The 23,372-nt window shown below is 41.1% G+C and overlaps 1 protein-coding gene and 1 long non-coding RNA gene across 4 annotated transcripts in view; one reads left to right on the top strand and one right to left on the bottom strand.

The window, feature by feature from the left end:
* Window positions 1–15,566, bottom strand: part of SPTLC1 (serine palmitoyltransferase long chain base subunit 1) — a 55,921-nt gene extending 40,355 nt beyond the window's left edge. The window contains exons 1-3 of one of the 2 annotated variants that reach the window (XM_008257928.5): window positions 15,404–15,566; window positions 12,345–12,452; window positions 9,853–9,947 (exon numbers count right to left, since the gene is read on the bottom strand). In XM_008257928.5, the coding sequence (XP_008256150.3) occupies window positions 9,853–9,947; window positions 12,345–12,452; window positions 15,404–15,460 (260 nt within the window). In that variant the 5' untranslated portion in view covers window positions 15,461–15,566. The remainder of the gene's footprint in view (window positions 1–9,852; window positions 9,948–12,344; window positions 12,453–15,403) is intronic. The other variant, XM_070049467.2, reaches the window with a different exon arrangement.
* A 149-nt stretch (window positions 15,567–15,715) lies between these two features.
* On the top strand, window positions 15,716–16,774 carry LOC138843881 (uncharacterized). 2 transcript variants are annotated; one of them, XR_016223090.1, is made up of 3 exons: window positions 15,716–15,862; window positions 16,144–16,259; window positions 16,516–16,774. It is a non-coding gene; the product is annotated as an uncharacterized LOC138843881 (long non-coding RNA). The 2 variants fall into 2 exon arrangements; XR_011379026.2 differs by lacking the exon at window positions 16,516–16,774 and having other exon boundaries at window positions 16,144–16,380.
* Window positions 16,775–23,372: the final 6,598 nt, after the last annotated feature.

A 23,372-nucleotide genomic window follows, 5' to 3' on the forward strand; every position in this document is an offset into this window, starting at 1 on the left:
GAGCCACCGCAGACTGAAGCAAAGGATGGTACCAGCAAAGTTTGGTTTCAGTTATGTCTCTGAATTGCTCTGTATACTACTGGTTGCTCTAGAAAATGCATGGCAGCCATGAAGGACTGAAAATACTGCACTCGTCCCTACCTTTATACAGAGTTGGTAATTTATAAGAAAAGTAACATAAGGGACGGTGCCGCGGCTCAATAGGCTAATCCTCTGCCTGTGGCGCCAGCACACCAGGTTCTAGTGCCAGTTGGGGTGCCAGATTCTGTCCCGGTTGCCCCTCTTCCAGGCCAGCTCTCTGCTGTGGCCCGGGAAGGCAGTGGAGGATGGCCCAAGTGCTTGGGCCCTGCACCCCATGGGAGACCAGGAGAAGCACCTGGCTCCTGCCTCTGGATCAGCGCGGTGCGCCAGCCGCAGTGCGCTGGCCGCGGCAGCCATTGGAAGGTGAATCAACGGCAAAAGACCTTTCTCTCTGTCTCTCTCTCTCACTGTCCACTCTGCCTGTCCAAAAAGAAAAAGAAAAAAAAAAAAAGAAAAAAAGAAAAGTAACATAAGGGGAAATGCAAATCAAAACCACAATGAGGTTTCACCTCACTCCGGTTAGAATGGCTCACTACAGAAATCTACCAACAACAGATGCTGGTGAGGATGCGGGGAAAAAGGGTCACTAATCCACTGTTGGTGGGAATGCAAACTGGTAAAGCCACTATGGAAGTCCGTTTGGAGATTCCTCAGAAACCTGAATATAATCCTACCATACAACCCAGCCATCCCACTCCTTGGAATTTACCCAAAGGAAATTAAATTGGCAAATAAAAGAGCTGTCTGCACCTCAATGTTTATTGTAGCTCAATTCACAATAGTTAAGACATGGAATCAACCTAAATGCCCATCAACAGTAGACTGGATAAAGAAATTATAGGATATGTACTCTATAGAATACTATACAGCAGTCAAAAAAAATGAAATCCAGTCACTTGCAACAAAATGGAGGAATCTGAAAAACATCATACTGAGTGAAATAAGCCAGTCCCAAAGGGACAAATATCCTATGTTGTCCCTGATTAGTGACAACTGAGCACCTAAAAGGAAACCTGTTGAAGTGAAATGGACACTAGGAGAAACAATCACTTGATCAGCCCTTGTCCTGACTGTCGAGGAACAACTTACTACTTTATTCCTTTTATTATTTTTTTGTTCTACTTAATACCATTGGTTGAACTCTTTAATTAACACACAATTATTCTTAGGTGTTTAAATTTAACTGAAAAGTGATCCCTGTTAAATATAAGAGTGGGAATAAGAGAGGGAGCAGATGTACAGTTTGGCACATGCTCAATTGGACTTACCCCTAATGGCAGAGTTAGAAACGTGCCAGGGGATTCCAATTCAATCCCATCAAGGTGGCATGTACCAATGCCATCTCACTAGTCAAAGTGATCAGTTTCGGTTCATAATTGATCATAATGATAGGATTAAGAGTCAAAGGGATCACATAAACAAAACTAGTATCTGCTAATACTAACTGATAGAATTAAAAAGGAGAGAACAATCCAACATGGGAAGCGGGATACACAGCAGACTCAGAATGGCAGATGTCCTAAACAGCACTCTGGCCTCAGAATCAGCCCTTAAAGCATTCAGATCCAGCTAACAAGCCCATAAGAGTATTTCAGGCATGGCAAGCCAAGACACTGTGGCACAAAAAACAAACAAACAAACAAACAAAACCTAAATGAAAGATCTCTGTGAGTGAGATCCCAGTGGAAAGAACAGGCTGTCAAAGAAGGAGGTACCTTTCTCTGAAGGGAGAAAGAACTTCCACTTTGACGATGGCCTTGTCTAAATAAGATCACAGTTATCCAACTCAAGAGGTTTCCATAGCCTTGGCAGCTCATGACAAGAGCCTCGAGTGATTACTGACATCATAAATAAGAGTGTCAACTGTTAAATCAACAACAGGTGTCACTGTACACTTACTCCCCATGTAGCATCTCTGTCCTTAATACGTTGTACTCAAATAGTACTTTATACTTTGTGTTTCTGTGTGGGTGCAACCTGTTGAAAGCTTTACTTAGTATATACTAAATTGATCTTCTGTATATAAAGATAATTGAAAATGAATCTTGATGTGAATGGGATGGGAGAGGGAGTGGGAGATGGGATGGTTGCAGGTGGGAGGGAGTTTATGGGGGGAAAACGCCACTATAATCCAACAGTTTTACTTTTGAAATTTATATTTATTAAATAAAAGTTAAAAAAAGAAAAGTAACATAAGAAGCTGGGAAATCATGGAAGGTTTCAAGTGAATTCACAAATGCAAACCAACTCATAACAAAGGCAGGAAGACTCAGTGAGAAGACCCTGTGTCGTAGAGCTATTCAACAGACCCCATGCGTTACAGCTACTGAGGACTTTGGAAACTCAGAGACATCATCTGGCCTCTGCAGCCCTCTGTTTCTTCATCTATAAAGTAGGGTGAGAACCTACCTCGGAGAGTAATTGTCATTGTAAAGTGCCTGGCCCTAAGAAGAACTCTGTCAAAATTTCTTCCTTTTCTCCCAGTGTCTTCAGGAGCTTCTCTTTAAAATCAAGCACCACTTGCTTACTCAACCACTGTGATTCTGAATCCATCATGTTAATTAATTCCCAACTTCCTAGGGCTTTATTTCCTAAGTCCTCCCTGATTATAGAGGTACAGGAAGCCTTCTAACAAAGAAAACACAAAATTCCTAGGGAAATAGGCCTGTACTAAAAGTTGCTGCTATGAAGAGTTAAGGCCATTCTACAGACACTGTAACACAAGTAGGAAACAATTAGAATAAGTACATCTGCAGTCCCTAATCACAGTCCATCTACTGTCAGATGACAGCATGAGGTGATGCAGGAGTGTTCTCTCTGTCCAGCACTTCGAGTATCAAAGGAAACAAAGGATTTGGTAAGAAATGGAAGTCTCACACCTGTGCCTCATATGGGGGAGCAGCACTTCTTCAGAATGAGTGTTTGACACAGGAATTCTAGAGCCTAAAACCCAACAGGGTATCTCCCAGAAGCCAATAAAACCAATCTAGAAAGATACCTCAAGAATCAAAGCTTCAGAGTACTCAAAGGATGGGAAACAAAACCCTGCCCACTCAAAAGCCATAACCTACCATAAGCAAGAACATGCAAGCAAAACAGAAGGACCAGCATTCAGGAGATGGATACACCTGAACACTGACAACTGCTAAGGACCAAAAGCACAAACAGAAGAGAAAGTTAAGGCACTGTGAGGAAAGGACAGGAAGATTTGTAAAATAATAACATACAGTTTCTAGCAACAAGACTGTCAAAAAAATCAGAAATCTAACAGACGCATCAAATGTCGAATGAGACACAGTAGAAAAGCAAAAGAGCTGAGAAAGTTATAGAGATGCAAATATATGAAAGGGTGCATATGGACATGGAGGACACAAAGAAGTTAAAATCACATTAACAGAAACTCCAGAAAGAATGGAGGAAAAAGGAAGAGATAACAACTATTTTCTAGATCTCATACAAGACAGGAACCCACAGACTGAAAAGGGAAAATGAATCCCAAGCAAGATAAATAAGAACTATGGTAAGACATTATAGTGAAATTGCAGCACTGCATAGATAGCTGTGAAAACCATCAGAAAATATAACAGACAAACTGATATAATCACACAAGAAAGCCTGGGACAGAAAATACTTTAGGAAAAAAGGAGTTTTAAGCCCAAAGACATTGATGGATAAAGCAATAAATACCTAATGGTCAGCAAATAAACCGGTAAGTAAGTTATGTAAATGGTGATTCTCAAATAATAATCCTGGGGAATGTAAAATAAGGAAGAACTCTCAAATACACAGACCAAGACATCCGGGAAGGTGGGGATGGGGAATGAAGTTGAAAGAAGCTGGTAAGTCCCTGTGCTGCTCAGTATGGCGGAGAGAAACATTAAGTAAAACCTAGGCAGGAGATACTTAAGGTTAACCACACGTGATATTTAGAAAGGGTGACAAACAATATCTATGACAAGCATATTTCCTAGTTATGCCTGCAGTAATAGGGAGTAGCCACGTAGGTGAGTTTTCGGTCTCTCCCACCATGGGGCACTCCTGCAATTACACTGTGCTGTTTGTGTGAGGCGTGCAGCAGAGATCAGCAGCTGCCAACCTAACATGTAGTCTCTTGTTCCCACGCTGCCACCTGGAACAAAGACCACATTTTCCAGTTGTTCCTATGACTAGGTGTGGCCAGTGGTGCCCTAACCAAGCTGACAAGCAAGAAGGTGCCTCTTTTCTGCAAACCTGGCTGCCATGCTGTCATATGGGGCCTTATGACTGGGGCCACAGTACCCATGGGTGGAGCCGCGGGAGGGGAAACCTGGGTCACTGGTCATCTGTGGAGCCTCTCTCCACACTCACGGGTGAGGGAAAACAAACTTCCACCTTCCTTAAGCCATGGACGTTTGGGTTTTCTACCACGTGAGGCTGTGCAGCTTCAGACAGAAGTGATCTCTATGAATGCTAACCTTAGGTATTTTGACAAAATCAGTTTTTGCCCCCTATAGAGAGGCAGAATAACAACACATACTACATCTTCTAGCACGTAAAAAAGCGTACATATTGACAGTACGTATTCTTAGGAGTGGATTTAACTATACCATGCAAAGCACCACAGAAACAAACTTTTTAAAGACCATACAAAAATAGTAATTGAGATTATTGGGGGTGGTATTGTGGCACAGCAGGTTAGGCCACCACCTTTGATGTTGGCATCCCATAAGCATCAGTGCAAATCCCTGTTGCTCCACTTCTGATCCAGCTCCCTGCTAACATGTCTGGGAAAGCAGCAGAAGATGGTCTGAGAGCTTGAGCCCCTGCTACCTATGTGGAAGACCAGGACAGAGCTCCAAGCTCCTGGCTTCAACCTGGCCCAGCTCTGGCTGTTGCAGTCACTTAGGGAGTGAACCAGTGGATGGAAGATCTCCCTCTTTCCATGTAATTCTTTCTAATAAACACACAAATAAATTTCAAGTAAGATTATTTTTGATTATTTCTTGTATATCCCTTTAAGTTTACATACCAAACTAGCCAAAATCTGTTGTAAATTTTACTGGGTAAATTGTCCATCATCTCATATTTCAGCAGATATTAGCATTTATTATACAAATAAATTAAGAATCACAATACATGTAAACAGATTAAAATCCTCAGTTAAAAGACTATGTACAATTAGGTACAAAAGAAACAACTGCAAATAACAGCACAGTAAAACTGAAAAGAGAGCAACAATCAAATTTATCACTTACTGAACTAAATGGAAACTGGTGTAGCTATGCTGCTAACATAAATAATTTCAAGACAAAAAAAGATAAGGAATGTTGTTATATAATGACACAAGAACATTAAAAAGAGGTAAAAATGCTGAACCCATACATACTCAACAACATACCCTCAAACTAAACAATATAAAAAACAGAGAATAGGACTAGGCTAATCCTCCGCCTATGGCGCCGGCACACCAGGTTCTAGTCCCAGTTGGGGTGCCGGGTTCTGTCTGGGTTGCTCCTCTTCCAGTCCAGCTCTCTGCTGTGGCCCGGAAGTGCAGTGGAGGATGGCCCAGGTCCTTGGGCCCTGCACCTGCATGGGAGACCAGGAGGAAGCACCTGGCTCCTGGCTTTGGATCAGCGCAGTGCGCAGCCACAATGCACCGGCCGTAGCAGCCACTTGGGGGGTGAACCAATGGAAAAAGGAAGACCTTTCTCTGTGTCTCTCTCTCTCACTGTCTAACTCTGCCTGTCAAAAAAAAAAAAAAAAAAAAAAAAAAAAAAAAACCCACACACAGAGAATAAATCCATATGGTGAGTAACACTGATCTCTATCATCTTTCTCATTTATTTATAGATGGCTAAGACTAAATTAATTGAACAATTAAAATATTTGATGCAATGGACACAAAATATCTTGAAATTAAGCAAGTATGGAACATAAACCTATAGAACTTTGCAAAAATTTAGAATAAAGTAAGATTTTTTATAAAGCAAGGCTCAGCAACAGCATTATTATTAAGATGCTTTCTAATCACATGGCAAAGAAAGTCCCATGAAAACATTATGCTTCAAAGAAAAAAAGCAAATAAAAATTAGAAAACACTTAGGTATGAGTAACACGTATTTAAGTATGTACTAGAACAGCACTTAGAAGGGCATTTACAGCCTTAGACCTGATATTAAAAGTTCCTTATTCCTTTCTCACATTTTTTAAAGCTTGCAATAAATTTATTTGGCAACAAAACCTGTCTTAAACTGATGGGGAACTATTTATAGCTTTTATTTACCCCACTGGAATGAAAATATTTAGATGAGATGTTGCCCTTCATGAGAGTGGTTTTACATACATATATATATATATATATATATAAAATAAGGATGATATACTTTATTATCTTTTTAAAACTAAAAAAATTCTCAGTTTTGGAAAAGAGATTATGAATCATTACTAAGACAGTTAGAAAAAAGCTGTTTAAAATGTTCAACTAAATTTGAAAAAGAACTGAGTCAACCTAAATGATACAGAGAGAAGTTAAATAACAACAAGCAGGATTTATTTTCAGATTGAAAACATTATGCTAAGTAAAATAAGCCAGACACAAAGTGTCCAGCATAGGCAAACTGAATGAGAAAGTGGATCAGTGGTGCTAATGCCCGGGGGAAAACGCCCTGGGGAGTGACTGCTAATAAGTGTGGAATTTCTTTTGTGAGTGATGAAAATGCTCTGGAATTAGATGGTGGTGATGATTGTATAACTCTGTGAATATACTAATAACAACTTAATTGTGTATTTTAAAAGAATGAATTTTATGGGCTATGGGTTATATCTCAATAAGGCTATTATTTAAAGAAAAAAATCCAACTTAAGTAGATTCAATTATTTGCGCATCAGCTCAGTAATGAATGTAAATAGTCATTGCATTAATTGAAGAAAAACGACACTCAATACATCAAAATCAACAAAATACCCTTCAATTTTTTCTTGAGGTTTTCACAAAATAACAGTGTTAAAAATGAAATACCGCAATAGACACATTGTGCATATTTAAAAAATGAATAGATGCTAAAGAACACTGGATATTATCATCAGGTATAGGTCAAGGTCATTCCTGGTCAACACTGAATGGAAGGTTTCCTAGCCAGTGCATTAAGACAAGGAACAGGAAGAAAGAGATTCTTATAGAAAAAATAAAAACTACCTGATATAAGACAAAACTCTATTAAAATATATGCAATACCAATTTCCTGGTTGATTCTGTACTATAGTTAAATACGACATTACCACTACTGGAGGCAAATGGAAAAGGGTATAAGGATCTCTCTGTATTCTTTTTTATGACTGTACACAAAAGTACAAACATTTCAAAATAAGAGTTGAAGAAAAGACAAGTAAAGCATTTAAGACAGAAAATACATACATTTTGTATAGGAAATAAATGACTGAAATATACAAGTGATACAACATGTTCCTGGGTGATGAGATTCAGTATCAGAAAGATACCAGTTCTCTACAAATTAACCCATAAATTTAATGCATTTCTAATAAAAAAATGCATTTCTGGGTCAAAGTTAACCAGCTAAACCTAAACTCGAGGTCCAGAATAATGAGTCAAGAACAGTCTAGACAATTTTGAGAAATAAAGAGGTAGAAAGACTCACTGTAGTAAGATTATTATAAATCTGTGGTATTATCAAGAGTGAGATTCTGGCACAGAGAGACAAATATACCAAAAGAACAGAAATAAAGACTTTAATATGGATCCTTTACAAGGGAATCTGGCATAGAAACAAAGGCAAATTTCTAATCAAAGTTAAGACTCGACTATTCAATTAATAAAGCTGGGATGGGCCGGCGCCGCGGCTCACTAGGCTAATCCTCCGCCTAGCGGCGCCGGCACACCGGGTTCTAGTCCCGGTCGGGGCACCGGATTCTGTCCCGGTTGCCCCTCTTCCAGGCCAGCCCTCTGCTGTGGCCAGGGAGTGCAGTGGAGGATGGCCCAGGTGCTTGGGCCCTGCACCCGCATGGGAGACCAGGAAAAGCACCTGGCTCCTGGCTCCTGCCATCGGATCAGCGCGGTGCGCCGGCCGCAGCGCGCCGGCTGTGGCGGCCATTGGAGGGTGAACCAACGGCAAAGGAAGACCTTTCTCTCTGTCTCTCTCTCTCACTGTCCACTCTGCCTGTCAAAAAAAAAAAAAAAAAAAAAAAAAAAAAAAAAATAAAGCTGGGATGATCAGCCATAAGACATGAAAAAAGCAAATTAGATGTCTAGAGTAAGACAGGATTTCTTAAATGCTTAAAAAACCAAACAGCAAGATAAAACATTAGTTAAGTCTGATTTTAGAACATGGAAAATTTCTATAAGACTAAAAAGATCCACAGAAATGAGGAATAAAGTTTCTTTTGTGTCAGATCAGAAGTAGAAAAATATTTTCAGAATAACCTGTATCACATTTTAACAAACACTAAATATTTTCACAGTAACAGGCATATGGGTAAAATTATAAATATCGGCAAATGAAAAACATCTACTAACTTCAACTTATTTTGTATGGGAGGTAAAAGTAAGGAATGGATGAGAAAAAATTTCTTAAGTTGTACTTGTAATGGGGCCTAGTGGGAGGTGTTCTGGTCATGGGGTTGAGCCTTCATATACAGATTAACAACCTTATTGCATTAGTGAGTTGCAGGGCCAACTTAGTTATTTCAAGAACAGTTTGTCATAAGGTCAGGCTGTCCCTCGGGTTGGGTCTCCTTGCTTTTCCACCATAAGATGAAACCAAAGATGGGCAAATGCCAACACCACGCTCTTTGACATCCCAGCCCTCAGAACTGTGAGCCAAAATAAGTTCCTTTTCTTATTTATTTATTTATTTATTTGACAGGCAGAGTGGACAGTGAGAGAGAGAGACAGAGAGAAAGGTCTTCCTTTGCCATTGGTTCACCCTCCAATGGCCACCGCGGCCGGCGCACCGCGCTGATCCAATGGCAGGAGCCGGGTGCTTCTCCTGGTCTCCCATGGGGTGCAGGGCCCAAGCACTTGGGCCATCCTCCACTGCCTTCCCGGGCCACAGCAGAGAGCTGGCCTGGAAGAGGGGCAACCGGGACAGAATCCGGCACCCCGACCGGGACTAGAACCCGGTGTGCCGGCGCCGCAAGGCGGAGGATTAGCCTGGTGAGCCGCGGCGCCAGCCTCCTTTTCTTTATAAACTATCCACACTTGGGTATTCTGTTATAACACCAACTACAACTTCTTAATTTAAAAAATAGAATAAAATAATCAGCAGAAAAACTAAAAAAATAAAAATAGATCAGACATTGGAAGCAATGAGAGAGGTGGCATAAGTGAGACAAGTTTTATAACTCATAATGTGTGGAGGGTCAACAGGAGTTGTTTGTAGTCAATGAATCAAGAAAGAGCAATGTAATCACAGTGTTAATATTTAGAGTTATGAAGGTAAATTATGACCAATCTAAACATCACAAACACACAAGGGAAAAAGGAGTCTGTCACTTTTCATTTTAAAGGTGTCTGACCATCTGAAATATTACTATGTGCATGCATTAGTGTGAAAAGAACATTTGTTTTGAAAAAAAGTTTTCATTCTCAAATTTGAGACTTAAAAAAATGATCATATCATCCCTAAAAGAAAATTTATAGTGCCAACTAAAGCAGTTAGTTATTTCAGTTGAAAAAAGAATACTATGTAAACCAAAATACATTTTAACAAAATACATTTTAACAAATCACCTACAGAAAACCAAACACAAGTTCTTTGAGTAGCAAAACTGATTTACCCTGAAACAATGTTATAGTTGAGAGCTGGGTGGTCTTTGGAGACAGGAGGAACCAGAGGTTCTGGCTGCCACTCCTCAATCAATTCTTCCTTTTCCTACAGGAGAAAAGAATTTAAAATACAGCAACTCCAGAAATATACAAACTGTTTGTTATAATGGAGAAATCTTAGTAAATGTACTATGAGAAATGCCACATATAGTTATAGCTAGACAGAAAGAAATCACTCTTGAGTTGTGTGCATGTTCTACTCTCACCTTGTTCCTTAGCACAGGCTAAAAGTTCTTTTTCATATAGTTTTATGGGTGACACACAATTTAAGAAAGTTTTATTTCCATGTTCAGAGTTTTTTTTTTCCTTTACCATATACAACAAATCAAAATTCAAGCTGGGGTGGGGTGGACAGGATTATTTCCAACTCCAAATCTTTATGAAGACCAGAGAAAGCCCACCTTTAGGATTTAGAAACAGGTGTACTTTTTCTGAGTAACTCATGTAACCATGTTATGGTCATTCAAAATCTAGTAATTGCCACGTTTCCTTCAAATCATCTATTTGTCAGACTACTGTTCAATCCTAGCAAACTATACAGAACCATAATAGGGTAATCTGTTGGATACTGACTTTATCCCTAACTTTTCCTGTATTTTGCCTATCCTCATAATATCTCATTCCTCTTGATTTATTTACATTACAGAAAACATTTTAAGAAATATAGTAAGCTGAAATTGATCACTTGGAATAGTGAGATGGCATTGGTACATGCCACCCTGATGGGATTGAATTGGAATCCCCTGTTATGTTTTTAACTCTACCATTTGGGGCAAGTCAGCTTGAGCATGTCCCAAATTATACATCTCTTCCCTCTCTTATTCCCACTCTTATGTTTAACAGGGATCACATTTCAGTTAATTTTTAACACTTAAGAATAACTGTGTATTAATTACAGAATTAAACCAGTCATATTAAGTAGAAAAGACAAAAAAACTACTAAGAGGGATAATGTATTAAGTTGTTCATTAACAATCACAATTGATCATAATGAAAGGACTAAGGGTCAAAGGGAGCACATAAACAAGTCTAGTACCTGCTAACACTAACTGATGGAATAAATAAAGGGGAGAGTGATCCAACATGGGAAGTGAGATACTCAGCAGACTCATAGAATGGCAGATGTCCTAAATAGCACTCTGGCCTCAGAATCAGCCCTAAAGGCATTCGGATCTGGCTGAAAAGCCCATGAGAGTATTTCAGGCATGGAAAGCCAAGACACTCTGGCAAAAAGATCTCTGCGAGTGAGATCCCAGTGGAAAGAACAGGTCTTCAAAGAAGGAGGTACCTTTCTCTGAAGGGAGGAGAGAACCTCCACTTTGACTATGACCTTGTCTAAACAAGATAAGAGTCGGAGAACTCAGAGGGCTTCCATAGCCTTGGAAACTCATGACTGGAGCATAGGGAGACTACTGATGCCATAGACAGGAGTGTCAATTGGTAAAGTCAACAACAGGAGTCACTGTGCACTTACTCCTCATGTAGGATCTCTGTCCTTAATGTGCTGTGTATTGAGATTTAATGCTATAACAAGTACTCAAACAATATATTTCACTTTGTGTTTCTATGGGGGTGCAAACTGTTGAAATCTTTACTTAATGTATACTAAACTGATCCTCTGTAAAAAAAAAAAAGAAATTATCAACTCCCAACTTGACTCTCACTGGGATTAAACATGACAATAGGTCTGATCTGATTTCATCATCATTTAAAAAAAATCATCTATTATTTTTCACTTTATGTTTCTGTGTGGGAGCAAACTGTTGAAATCCTTACTTAATGTATACTAAGCTGATCTTCTGTATATTAAGATAATCAAAAATGAATCTTGATGTGAATGGAAGGGGAGAGGGAGTGGGAAAGGGAAGGGTAGTGGGTGGGAGGGACGTTATGGGGGGGAAGCCATTGTAATCCATAAATCGTACTTTGGAAATTTATATTCATTAAATAAAAGTTAAAAAAAAAAAAAGAAATATAGTAAGCTAGTTTCGGCATTATGGTGTAGCAGACAAAGCCACCACCTGCAATGCCAGCATCCCATATGGGTGCTGGTTCGAGTCCTGGCTGCTCCACTTCCAATCCAGCTCCATGCTAATGCGCCTGGGAAAGCAGTAGAGGACGGCCCAGGGCCTTGGGCCCCTGTACCAGCGTGGGAGACCCAGAAGAGGCTCCTGGCTTTAGATCACCCCTGCTCCAGCCTTTGCAGCCATTTGGGGAGTGAAACCAGTGGATGGAAGACTTTCTCTCTCTCTCTCTCTCTCTCTCTCTCTCTCTCTCTCTCCTCTCTCCTCTCTGCCTCTGCTCCTCTGTAACTCTGCCTTTCGAATAAATAAACAAATCTTTGGGGGAAAAAAAAATATAGTGAGCCACCACACACTCTTTTTGTAAAGATATAGCAGCTAAATCTTATGTCAAAAAATAAAATAGGAATTTAATTTCTTACCTTGAGTGTAAGATCAGATCGTTCTTGTAATTTATAAGTTTTTGAGAAAAGAAGTCTGATTATCCAGAGTATTAAAATTCCTTCCAAAATAAGATGGTAAGCTGGAGCCTAAGAGTGAAAAACAAAAAGGAAATGCACATCAAATTTAGCACACTTATATATACCCCCCAAGACAGTTAATCTACTATTTACTGCAACTTACTTTAAAAGCCCTCTTCATTTCTACTCACTCTTTTTCCTGTTTCTAACAGTAGGCAATTTCTTTTTCATATGAAAAATCTCTAATATTTCAGCTTTTTGAAACCTCTTTAGGAATAAAAGATAAATTTAAAAAAATAAAATCTGACAGCAGAGAATCCCATTATTTAAGAATAATTATCACTACCAGCTACCTCTGGTAACTTAAAAAAAAAAAAGTTTGCTTTTTTTCCAATTTGAAAGAGAGAAAGAGAGCAACATAAAGAAGGTGCCTCTATCTACAGTCTCCTCCCCAAAATGCCTGCAAAGTCTGGGCTGGGGTCCAGAAGCCCGGAGTTAGGAGTGGGATCCAGGTCTCCCATGGCAGTGGCAGGAATCTCTTTACTGGTGCCATCACTGCTGCCACACAGGGTCTGCATTAGCAGGAAGCTGGAGTTAGGAGCCAGACCTGGGAATCCAGCCCAGGTAATTCTATGTGGGAACTGGGCAGTAATTTTAAAATTTTGCCAGTAGGAAATGATGTAACAAAACATTTCACAGCTTAACAAGTCTTCTACTATTTCCATCCAGCCATGGATGTGTTAACAGAGTTATGTGGAAACCAATTTCCACAATTTTAATGTTTTGCGCATCTTACTATATTTTCTGTATCCTGATAAACCTCTTTGAATCCTTCTTGGATTGAGGCAGAGGAAAAAAAGATTACAAATGGTCAAAGGAAGATCAGGCAGAGGGAAAAACGACTGTAAATGGTAAAAGTAATAGCAGGTCTCTCTCTCTCTCTCTCTTAACCACAGTTCTCCAAAAGCAGCCAGTGTTTTCTAAGCCAGGAGGCATAAAAATACCTTGTCAAAATTATTTGTCTCAAGTCTTCTTTTCAACTTTATTTTCATGATAAGGTCAGGCTTTCATTGGAAAAATCATTTAAAAAGCCATTTAAAAACTTAAACACAAACTATTTTCAAATATTAGAAAGTGATGGGGATATGCTATTGTTTAAAAAACAAAACTAGAATTTGGCAACTGGAAAACTTCTGATTAAATTCACGTGCAGACTTTCAAAACAATGCACAAATAATGTAAAACTGTACACATAGGCTATATGCTCACACGTTATGGTTAATGGAGTAAGCCAGACAAGAGTCATTAAATTCTACATGCAAAGTACACAAAAACTGGAAATAATACTCTTTGAATAATCTGATCTCATTTAAAATTAAAGGACTCTTTTAATTTTCTCAGTCACAACCAACTCCACAAAGAAATTATTCTAAGAACAGTTGAGGCTGGCCCCGCGGCTCACTAGGCTAATCCTCCGCCTAGCGGCACCGGCACACCGGGTTCTAGTCCCGGTCAGGGCGCCGGATTCTGTCCTGGTTGCCCCTCTTCCAGGCCAGCTCTCTGCTGTGGCCAGGGAGTGCAGTGGAGGATGGCCCAAGTGCTTGGGCCCTGCACCCCATGGGAGACCAGGAGAAGCACCCGGCTCCTGCCATCGGATCAGCGGTGCGCCAGCCATGGCGGCCATTGGAGGGTGAACCAAGGCAAAAGGAAGACCTTTCTCTCTGTCTCTCTCTCACTGTCCACTCTGCCTGTCAAAAAAAAAAAAAAAAAAAAAAAAAAAAAAGTTGAAAAACTACTGGTCCAGCAAATTAATAAACACAACAATGTCACTTCTTTTCTTTGCCAGAAAATGCTCCATAGAGGAGTCTTCCCAAGACTCACTGTTGATCAATTTCAGGGTAAGAGAAATTATTTAAAAATCGGTTTAAGCATCAGAGAAAATTGCTCATTTCTTTACAAATTTTAGTGGTTCTTATCTTGTTGCTATCCTAACCCGATGACGACCATCGCTTACACAAAATAGGCGAGAGCCACATGCTCTCTCAAATATTTAAAAAAAAAAATCCCGAGATATCTCGCAATGGAAAACACCACCACTACCGGTGCCAGCAACAGCAATATTAAATTCTGAAAAATCACCAAAGAAGAGTGAATTTCTGTTTAAGTAAATATAAACTCTGTAAGCACAGGGATTGGCTTGTTTGTCCACTGCACTAATCCTAGCTTCTGACTTTTGCGCGGTCCAATACGTAACCGCTAGTCCACGTGTGGCTATTTACAATTAAGTTCAATTAAAAATTGAACTCCTCGGTGCCTAATACACACAACGTGGTTAGAGACTACTGTATCGAGTGCCTCAGGGACAAAAGGCTCACAAGGTTCTATAGGAGAAAGAGACGAAGACAACAGATGAAGGAACATTCCCTAAGACAGGCATTTGGATCACCTATTGCCTTCCGCATCTGAAATAGCCAGCTTTTCAAAAGAACTCGCTCACCTATTTTCTCGTGAAAATCCCGCCCCCCCCCCCCAGTCTCTTTATAAAAAATGGGACTTGGGCGGAAGACTGACAAGCTATTTCGCATTCGCACACCCTGTATCGATCCTTTTCTAACCCGCGCTCCCCACCCGGACAAACACTGGGCAAGTCCAGTTTACAACAAGGCTTACACCGAGGCACTGTTCAGACGTTCAGGGGCTTCACTTCCCCAGGACCTCCCGAGACAGAAATTTCCACTCGACTTTCCCAACTGCGTTTTACTATCAGTCCCAGCCGCAGGCGTGGAAAGACCCATCTGCTGGAGAGCGGGACCTCAGAGACTCTGGGTCCCGGCGCCCCCTGCCCCGTCCCTTCACCACAGTCTGCCGCGGGGACTAGAACGCCCAGGAACCAGTGCAGGCAGGGCACCGAGTCAGGGCGTGACCGAACCGGAGGCAGACTCAGACCACAGATCTACGCGCGGCGTCCCACCCGCCCCAGAGCCAGGTGGGTCGTGCGTCGCTCGGGCCGCGGAGCCCACCTCGTAGAGCGCCTGTACCATCTCCACCAGCACCCACTGCTCCGCGGCGTTCGCCATGGTCAGGCGCTGGGCTTCCTTCCGGAAGGCCACAGGTACGTCAACTCGCGCGTGGCGCGGTACAGTGACGTCCCGTGCCCTCGGGGGCGGGGCCTGGGCCGGAGCGGCCGCGCGCTGGTCACCGCCTCCTCGCGCTTGCGCAGTGAGTGACGGGGAAAGGCCGGTGCGCGCGGGGCCAGAGGCGCTCCGGGGAAGACAGATTCCTTGAACAGGTGGTCGCCATGTGTCCATTAATTGCCGGACCCTTGCTGGACTCGCAATAGGCGAAGTAACACCAATTAGTCCTTGCCCTTGGGCGCAGAGACTGAAGATAATGGCAGCAAATTCCTTTTAAATTGTGTAGATAATCCAGGGGTGCATCATGGAAAAGCAGAAGTTCGTGCAAAACTAGCCAACTCCTAGGTAACACTGTGTGTTTGGAGTAGAGCCTTTGCACGAGAGACAGTATGCCCACATGCACACTTAATTAGATTGCATTTCTTAAATATAATGTGGCTCATAGGGACAATATTTTTCTGTAACTTACTTTTACCTTGTCTGTTTTCTCCAGTAGTTTTTTTTCTTTCAGTATAACTTGTTTTGTAATGGCTGAATTCTATTTCTTGGAGTAATTTGTATATTTCTTGATCTGTTTTCCCCACTGGTGGGCATTTGGTTGTTGCAGCTTTTTTTCTCGTTTATAGACAGTGCTGGCTGAAGTTAACTTGGATGTTCCACGTGCCTATCTGTCAGTCTGTCTGTGCGTGTTGGAGCGTTTCTTCTGACTGGTTTCCTCAAAGTGGATGGAATTATTCATTTGGTAAGGTACTGCCAGGAAAAAAAAAAAAAGATACGGCCAGAAGTCTCTCCAAAATAGTTCCACCAACTGACAGTGTGTCCACACCGTAGTCCATGATGGACACTATGAATCTCTTTGAAAATCTTTATCAATTTAATGGATATAAAATGAAAACTCAGAGCCAGCGCTGCGGTATAGGGGGTAAAGCTGCTGCCTGTGGTGCCAGCATCTCATATGGATACCGGTTCGAATCCTGGCTGCTCCTCTTCTGATCCAGCTCTCTGCTATGGCCTGGGAAAGCAGTAAAAGATGGCCCAAGTCCTTGGGCCCCTGCACCTGCGTGGGAGACCCGGAAGAAGCCAGAAGAAGCTTCTGGCTCCTGGCTTTGGATTGGCCCAGCTCCAGAATGAACCAGTGGATGGAGGACTTCTCTCTCTCTCTCTCTCTCTCTCTCTCTCTCTCTCTTTCTCTCTCTTTGCCTCTGCCTTCCTGTAACTCTGCCTTCCAAATAAATAAATAAAATTTTTAAAATGGTACCTCATTGAGCTTTATTCTTCATGCTTCTGACTACTCATGAGCTTGAGCAACTTCGATATTTATTGGCATCAGTAGACCTTCTGTGAAACACCAATTCATGTTCCTTGCCCATTTTTCAATTGATTATTTTTGTTTCCTCATGAATTTGTAGCACTCTTTATTATGCACCCTGAATATCTTACACTTTCCATTTTTTTGCCCAATTCTTGTTGTCTTTTGTGCTACCTGCATTTTACATGTCTTTGCAATGTGTTCATCTATTCCTCTATTGCTTCTGTGTATCTTGCTTAGAAAAGATAGGTTGGAGGCTGATGCCGTAGCTCACTTGGTTAATCCTCCTGCTGTGGTGCTGGCATCCCATATGGGCACCAGGTTCTAGTCCCAGTTGCTCCTCTTTTGGTCCAGCTCTCTGCTGTGGCTCGGGAAGGCAGTGGAGGATGGCCCAAATGCTTGGGCCCCTGCACCTGCATGGGAGACTAGGAAGAAGCACCTGGCTCCTGGCTTCTGACCAGTGCAGCACGGGTCATAACGGCCACTTGGGGAGTGAACCAACAGAAGGAAGACCTTTCTCTCTCTCTTTCTCTCTCACTGTCTATGACTCTACCTGTCAAAAAAAAAAAAAAAAAAGCCATGTGATGATTAGTTTTATTGGGCTAAGATATGCCCGAATAGCTAGTAAAATGTTATTTCTGGATATGTTTGTGAAAGTGTTTCCAGAAGAGATTGGCATTCGAATCAATGGACTGAATAAAGAAAACCCACCCTCTGCAAGTTAGCTCACATAATCTATTGAAGACCTGAGTAGAACAGAAAGGCCAAGGAAGGGTGAATTTGGCTTCTATGTATGCCTGCCAGCCTATGACATTGTGTTACAGCAGCCTCAAACACACTAAGACTAGTGTTTTGCACCATGTGAGTTTTTTCCCCACTACAATGATCAAAAATACATGACAAAATTTCCATCTTAATCATTCTGAAGTGTACAGTATAGCAGTGCTATCTATCCATACATTGTTACACAATGGATCTCCAGATCGGTTTCATCTTGCAAGACTGAAACTGTAACTATTGAACAAGTTTCCTCTTCTGCCTTTTCCTAGCCCCTGGCAACCTCTATTCTAGGTGGATCATTTCAGCTTCTCAGCTATTACCAATAATGTTATGAACATTTATGGACAAGTTCTTGAAGTTTACAGTCGTGTGATGTATTTTTAATTTTAATGACACAAAATTACACATTTTTATGGGTATCTTAAAATGTTTCTATAAATGTATGCTCTGCAGTGTCCATCAGAGTAAACATATCTATCTCTTTAAACATTTAACATCCCTTTAGGGTGATAACTTTAAAAATAATTTCTTCTAGTTCTTTTTCAAGGAAATAGGCAATATTATCATTATCTGTAATTCCCATAAGATTACTGTAAGATAACTCAGTACCCTTATCCCACCCCACCATCACTGCTGTCCCCAGCTTCTAGTAACCACCATTATCTTTTCTTGAGATAAACTTTTCTAGGTTCCACATATGAGTGAGATAATTCAGTCCTTGTGTTTCTTTGTGTTTCTGTGCTTGGTTTATTTCACTTACTGTAACAAGATCCAGTTCTATCCATGTTGTTGCAAATGACAAGATTTCATCATCTTATTTTTGTTTTTTTAAAAGATCTAGTTATTTATTTGAAGGGCAGAGTGACAGAGAGAGGGAGAGAAAGAAAGATCTTCCACCTGCTGGTTCATTTGGCTGCAATGGCCAAGTCTGGGCTAGTCTGAAACTGAGTTAGGAGTCAGAATCCTGGTCTCCCACATGGGTGGCAAGGGCCGAGGCACTTGGGCCATCTTCCCCTGCATTCCCAGGTGACTAACAGAGCTGGACCAGAACTGGAGCAGCCAGGACTTGAAGCAATGCTCTGATATGGAGTGCCAGCTTGAGCCCCTGCTCCATAATACTGGCCCCAATTTCATAATTTTAATGGCTGAACAGTATTCTATTATAATTCTGTAGCTCATTGTCTATCCATTCATCAATTTATGGACGCTTAGGTTGTTCCTGTCTCTTGACTGCTGTGAATAGTGCTGCAATAAATGTGGAAGTGCAGTTGTCTCTGACAAACTGACTTCATTTTCCTTGGGTATGTACCCAGTAGGAAGGTTGATGGGTAATATGGTAGCTCTATATTTAGTATTTTAAGGAAACATCACATTGCTTGCCACAATGGCTTTACTAATTTTTGTTCCCACCAACAATGTATGTACCACTTGCTTTCTTTTTAAAAATTTTTAAAAGATGTGTTTATTTATTTGAAAGAGCAACACAGAGAGAAGAGACAAGAAGAGAGAAAGGTCTTTCATCTGCCAGTTCACTCCCCAACACTGGCTCCAGCAGCCAGGGCTGGGTCAGGCTGGAGGCGCTCCATCTGTTTCTCCTACAAGGATGGCAGTGGCCTACGCCTTCGGGCTATCATCCGCTGCATTCCAAGGCACATCAGAAGGAAGCTGTATCTGAAACAGAGTAGCCAGGACTTCATCAAGCACCGTGATATGGGATACCACTGTCACAACTGACAGCCACAACACTGGCCTCTGCAGGTACAAGTTTTTGTGTGAACATCTGTTTTTCTCTCTCTTGGGCATATACCTAGGAGTGAAATTGCTGGCTTCCATGGTAACTGTATGTTTAGCATTTTGAAAAAATGCCCAGCTCTTTCAGAGCTATTGAATCATTGTATATTCCTACCCACGGAATAGGAGGTGGACATATATTATACATGTCATGTGTTTTGTGAAACATGCATGTGCAGCCACCTTAGCATTGTATCTACTCAATTGAAATAATGCTCTTTACAACCAAGCCTCTAGTCCACATGGTAAGAAATATGTTGACAGCTGTATGTTCTAACATGTCATTAAATAGCTTACTGATTGTTAAACATCTAAATTCACTGAGTTAAAACAATTTACAACACATCTTTTATTTATTTATTAATAGCTATTACTTTCTTTTTTAAAAGATTTTATTTATTTATTTGAGAGGTAGAGTTACAGACAGTGAGAGGGAGAGACAGAGAGAGAGGTCTTCCATCTTCTGGTTCACCCCCTAGATGGCCGCAACAGCCAGAGCTGCGCCAATCCAAAGCCAGGAGCCAGGTGCTTCTTCCCAGTCTCCCATGTGGGTGCAGGGGCCCAAGGACTTGGGCCATCTTGTACTGCTTTCCCAAGCCATAGCAGAGAGCTGGATCAGAAGTGGAGCAGCCGGGACTTGAACAGGTGTCCATATGGGATGCCAGCGCTGCAGGCGGAGGATTAACCTACTGTGCCAAGGCGCTGGCCCCAACAACACATCTTTTAAACGAATCCTTAGAATAATATTTCCAATATGTGTTCCCAAATGCATTTTGATCAACACTTTTTACTGTCTTTTTTTTTTTTAAGATTTATATATTTATTTGAAAGTCAGAGCTACGCACAGAGAGAAGCCGAGGCAGAGAGAGAGAGAGAGAGATCTCCCATCCGCTGGTTCACTCCCCAATTAGCCACAACAGCCAGAGCTGCACCAATCCAAAGTCAGAAGCTTCTTCTGGGTCTCTCACACAGGTGCAGGGCCCCAAGGATTTGGACCATCTTCTACTGCTTTCCCAGGCCATAGCAGAGAGCTGGATGGGAAGTGGCGCAGCTGGGACTTGAAAGGGTGCCCATATGGGATGCAGGCATTACCTGCTACACCACAGCGCCGGCCCCATATTGTCTATGTTATTGGTTGTAACCATCCTGGTGTATGTGAGGTGCCTCTCATTGTGGTTTTGATTTGTATTTCCCTAGTGACCAAGGATACTGAACATCTTTTCATGTGTTTGTTGGCCATTTGTGCATTCTCTTGGAAGAAATGTCTATTCAAATCCTTTACCAGCTTTGAGCTGTTATTTCTGTTTTTGCTATTGTGTTATATCTGCTTTGTGAGAAGTTATACAACTTTCTTCATCATTGTCATCATTATCATTCTTAGTGACGTATTTGGTGCATTTATACTTTTTGTTCCTTTTGAAACTCCTATGAGTATTAAACAGATATCAGATCTTCCAAATCAACTTGCCTGTTTCTGCAGTGTGCTGTTCTCCTCTTGCTTCCTTTCTCTTTATTATTTTGTACTACACACTGAAAAAATTTCCAGATTGATCTTTCAGCTCAGTAATTCATTTTAAGTCAAGACTATTACCTTGCTCAACCTTCTGTTTTTGAAAATTGAGGCTTGGAGTGGGTAGGATTTTTCAAGTTGAAGAATTAATGTCTTCAGTTCTACAAAAATTTCAAGTAGTTCTTTAACTATTTTATTCTCAGCATTTCTATTCTCATGTTTTTAAATACTCCCGTTTTGGGGAGAAAATATTTGCAAAGTATATATAAGGGTACTTCAGTGTTCAACTTCCATGTTCATGGAAAAATGGAGTTAAAAGATAATATGAATTTTCTATGAACATTTTGCAGACTCCATTAAATCTGATAAGGAGTTAACATTCAGAATAGATAAAGAACTCTGATGACTTAACAACAACAACAAACAACTAAGTCAAAAATTGGGAAAGAACTTGAATAGACATTTTTCCAAAGAAGATAAACAAATGGCCAGCAAATTCATGAAATGATGCTTAATGCTACAGAATTATAGAAATATCCTGAAAAGTGGTTGAAATGTAAATTTTTGCATATATATTTTATCAATGAAAAATGTTTTCTTTATGTATATCATATATATACACACACACATACATACACTTACCTTTTCTATTGCAAAAGCAATGTGGAACTTGTTGAAATCCAAACGGAGTTAGTTGTGTCAGTCCTAACTGATAACTAACTAACTAAATAAGGAAAGGGTTCTTATTCTTACCTATGAGTGCCTAATAGTATCACAAAAGAATGTCAGAATCATAGGCTTGTATAGAGGCCACCAAACCTTATACAAAAGATACTTTTACAAGGACATCTACCTGGCAACTGTTTGTCCTCAGATTAATTTCACCCTATTAATAATCAATGTGTTCAGATATTATTGTTGCAAAATATCTGATGTAACCCTCCTCGTTTTTGCCTTTAAAAACTTCCCCTTGCCTCAACCTCTTTGAATATACCCATAGTTTACTATGCATGTGTATTTCCATTGCAATTCTCTGTCCTTCCCAAATAAATATCAGTGTTCTTGAGAGAATCTTCCTACCTGGTTGTTGTTTGTGTTTATTTTAGTTGACACTACAAATTAATGTTTTTTTTCAAAATTTCCAATTTTTGTCCTTTTATGTTTAATTTTGGCAAACTCCTGCTGTCAGCAGTCTAGTACATCGGTTTTTTTCCTCAGTTGTGAGCATTCTCCCTAACACACAATGGTCTGATTTAGAATTTAATTTCAGCTTTAATGTCATTTCATGCCATTTACATTTGATTGGTCAGAACTAGGTCACATGCTCACCTCCTAATTGGTCACTGGAAAAGGAGGGGGGAGTGTATTAGCCAGCCAACCATAAGTTGTCTCCTGGGTCTATGCACTGGCCCATCTGCACCAGACTAAAGGGTCTCTGATGCTGCTTGAATCAAATGGGAAGGGGGAATTAGAGGTGCTACCTTTCCCTTGGTTCTGCGGTCTCGCCCCACTGACCTTCCCCTTCCTTTGCCTGTGCATTTCACCAGCATTCTCCAAACCTGGGAGTCCTCTCTTCTCGGCTGACGTTCTCATTCCCCAGGACTCAGCTCAGATGCTGCTCTCCAGGGAGGAAGCCCCTCCTGAGGGTTTTTTTTTGTTTGTTTGTTTGTTTGTTTTTTGTTTTTTTTTTTTTTTTTTTTTTTACAGGCAGAGTGGACAGTGAGAGAGAGAGACAGAGAGAAAGGTCTTCCTTTTGCCGTTGGTTCACCCTTCAATGGCTGCCGTGGCGGGCGTGCTGTGGCTGGCGCATCGCGCTGATCCGATGGCAGGAGCCAGGTGCTCCTCCTGGTCTCCCATGGGGTGCAGGGCCCAAGCACTTGGGCCATCCTCCACTGCACTCCCTGGCCACAGCAGAGGGCTGGCCTGGAAGAGGGGCAACCGGGACAGAATCCGGCGCCCCGACTGGGACGAGAACCCGGTGTGCTGGCGCCGCAGGCAGAGGATTAGCCTAGTGAGCCGCGGCGCCGGCCCCCTCCTGAGTTGTATGTACTCTTGGGACCCTGCATTTCTTGGTTTATCGTAATAAAACCCAAATATGTAATTGTGTTATGTATAGATTAACTTCTGTCCTCCACAGACCAGAGACTGAACTGTGACATCTCCATCACTGTATTCTCAAGTGTCTGGTGCTCAGAAAATAATCATTCTAAGTGAACGATTGTGTTTGACCCCTCGACCTCACCCCCACCTCTCTAGCTGATGTTGTGTAAACACAGAAGTCATCGTTAACGTTGTTCAGAGCCTTAAACAATGAAAAAATTTAACAGGATGGTCTTAGATTGTCCCCACAATAGCTTCCATTTTGCTTAAATGAGAGCTCATTTTACGCTTGGAGAAATTTTTAAGTTTCAGTTCAGGATACTACAAGTAAGCAATTTATAATGACACATGATCTTACTTATTTT

The sequence above is a fragment of the Oryctolagus cuniculus genome, chromosome 1 (assembly GCF_051225735.1).
Source record: "Oryctolagus cuniculus isolate XC-2025 breed Fujian yellow rabbit chromosome 1, ASM5122573v1, whole genome shotgun sequence".
NCBI lineage: Eukaryota > Metazoa > Chordata > Mammalia > Lagomorpha > Leporidae > Oryctolagus > Oryctolagus cuniculus.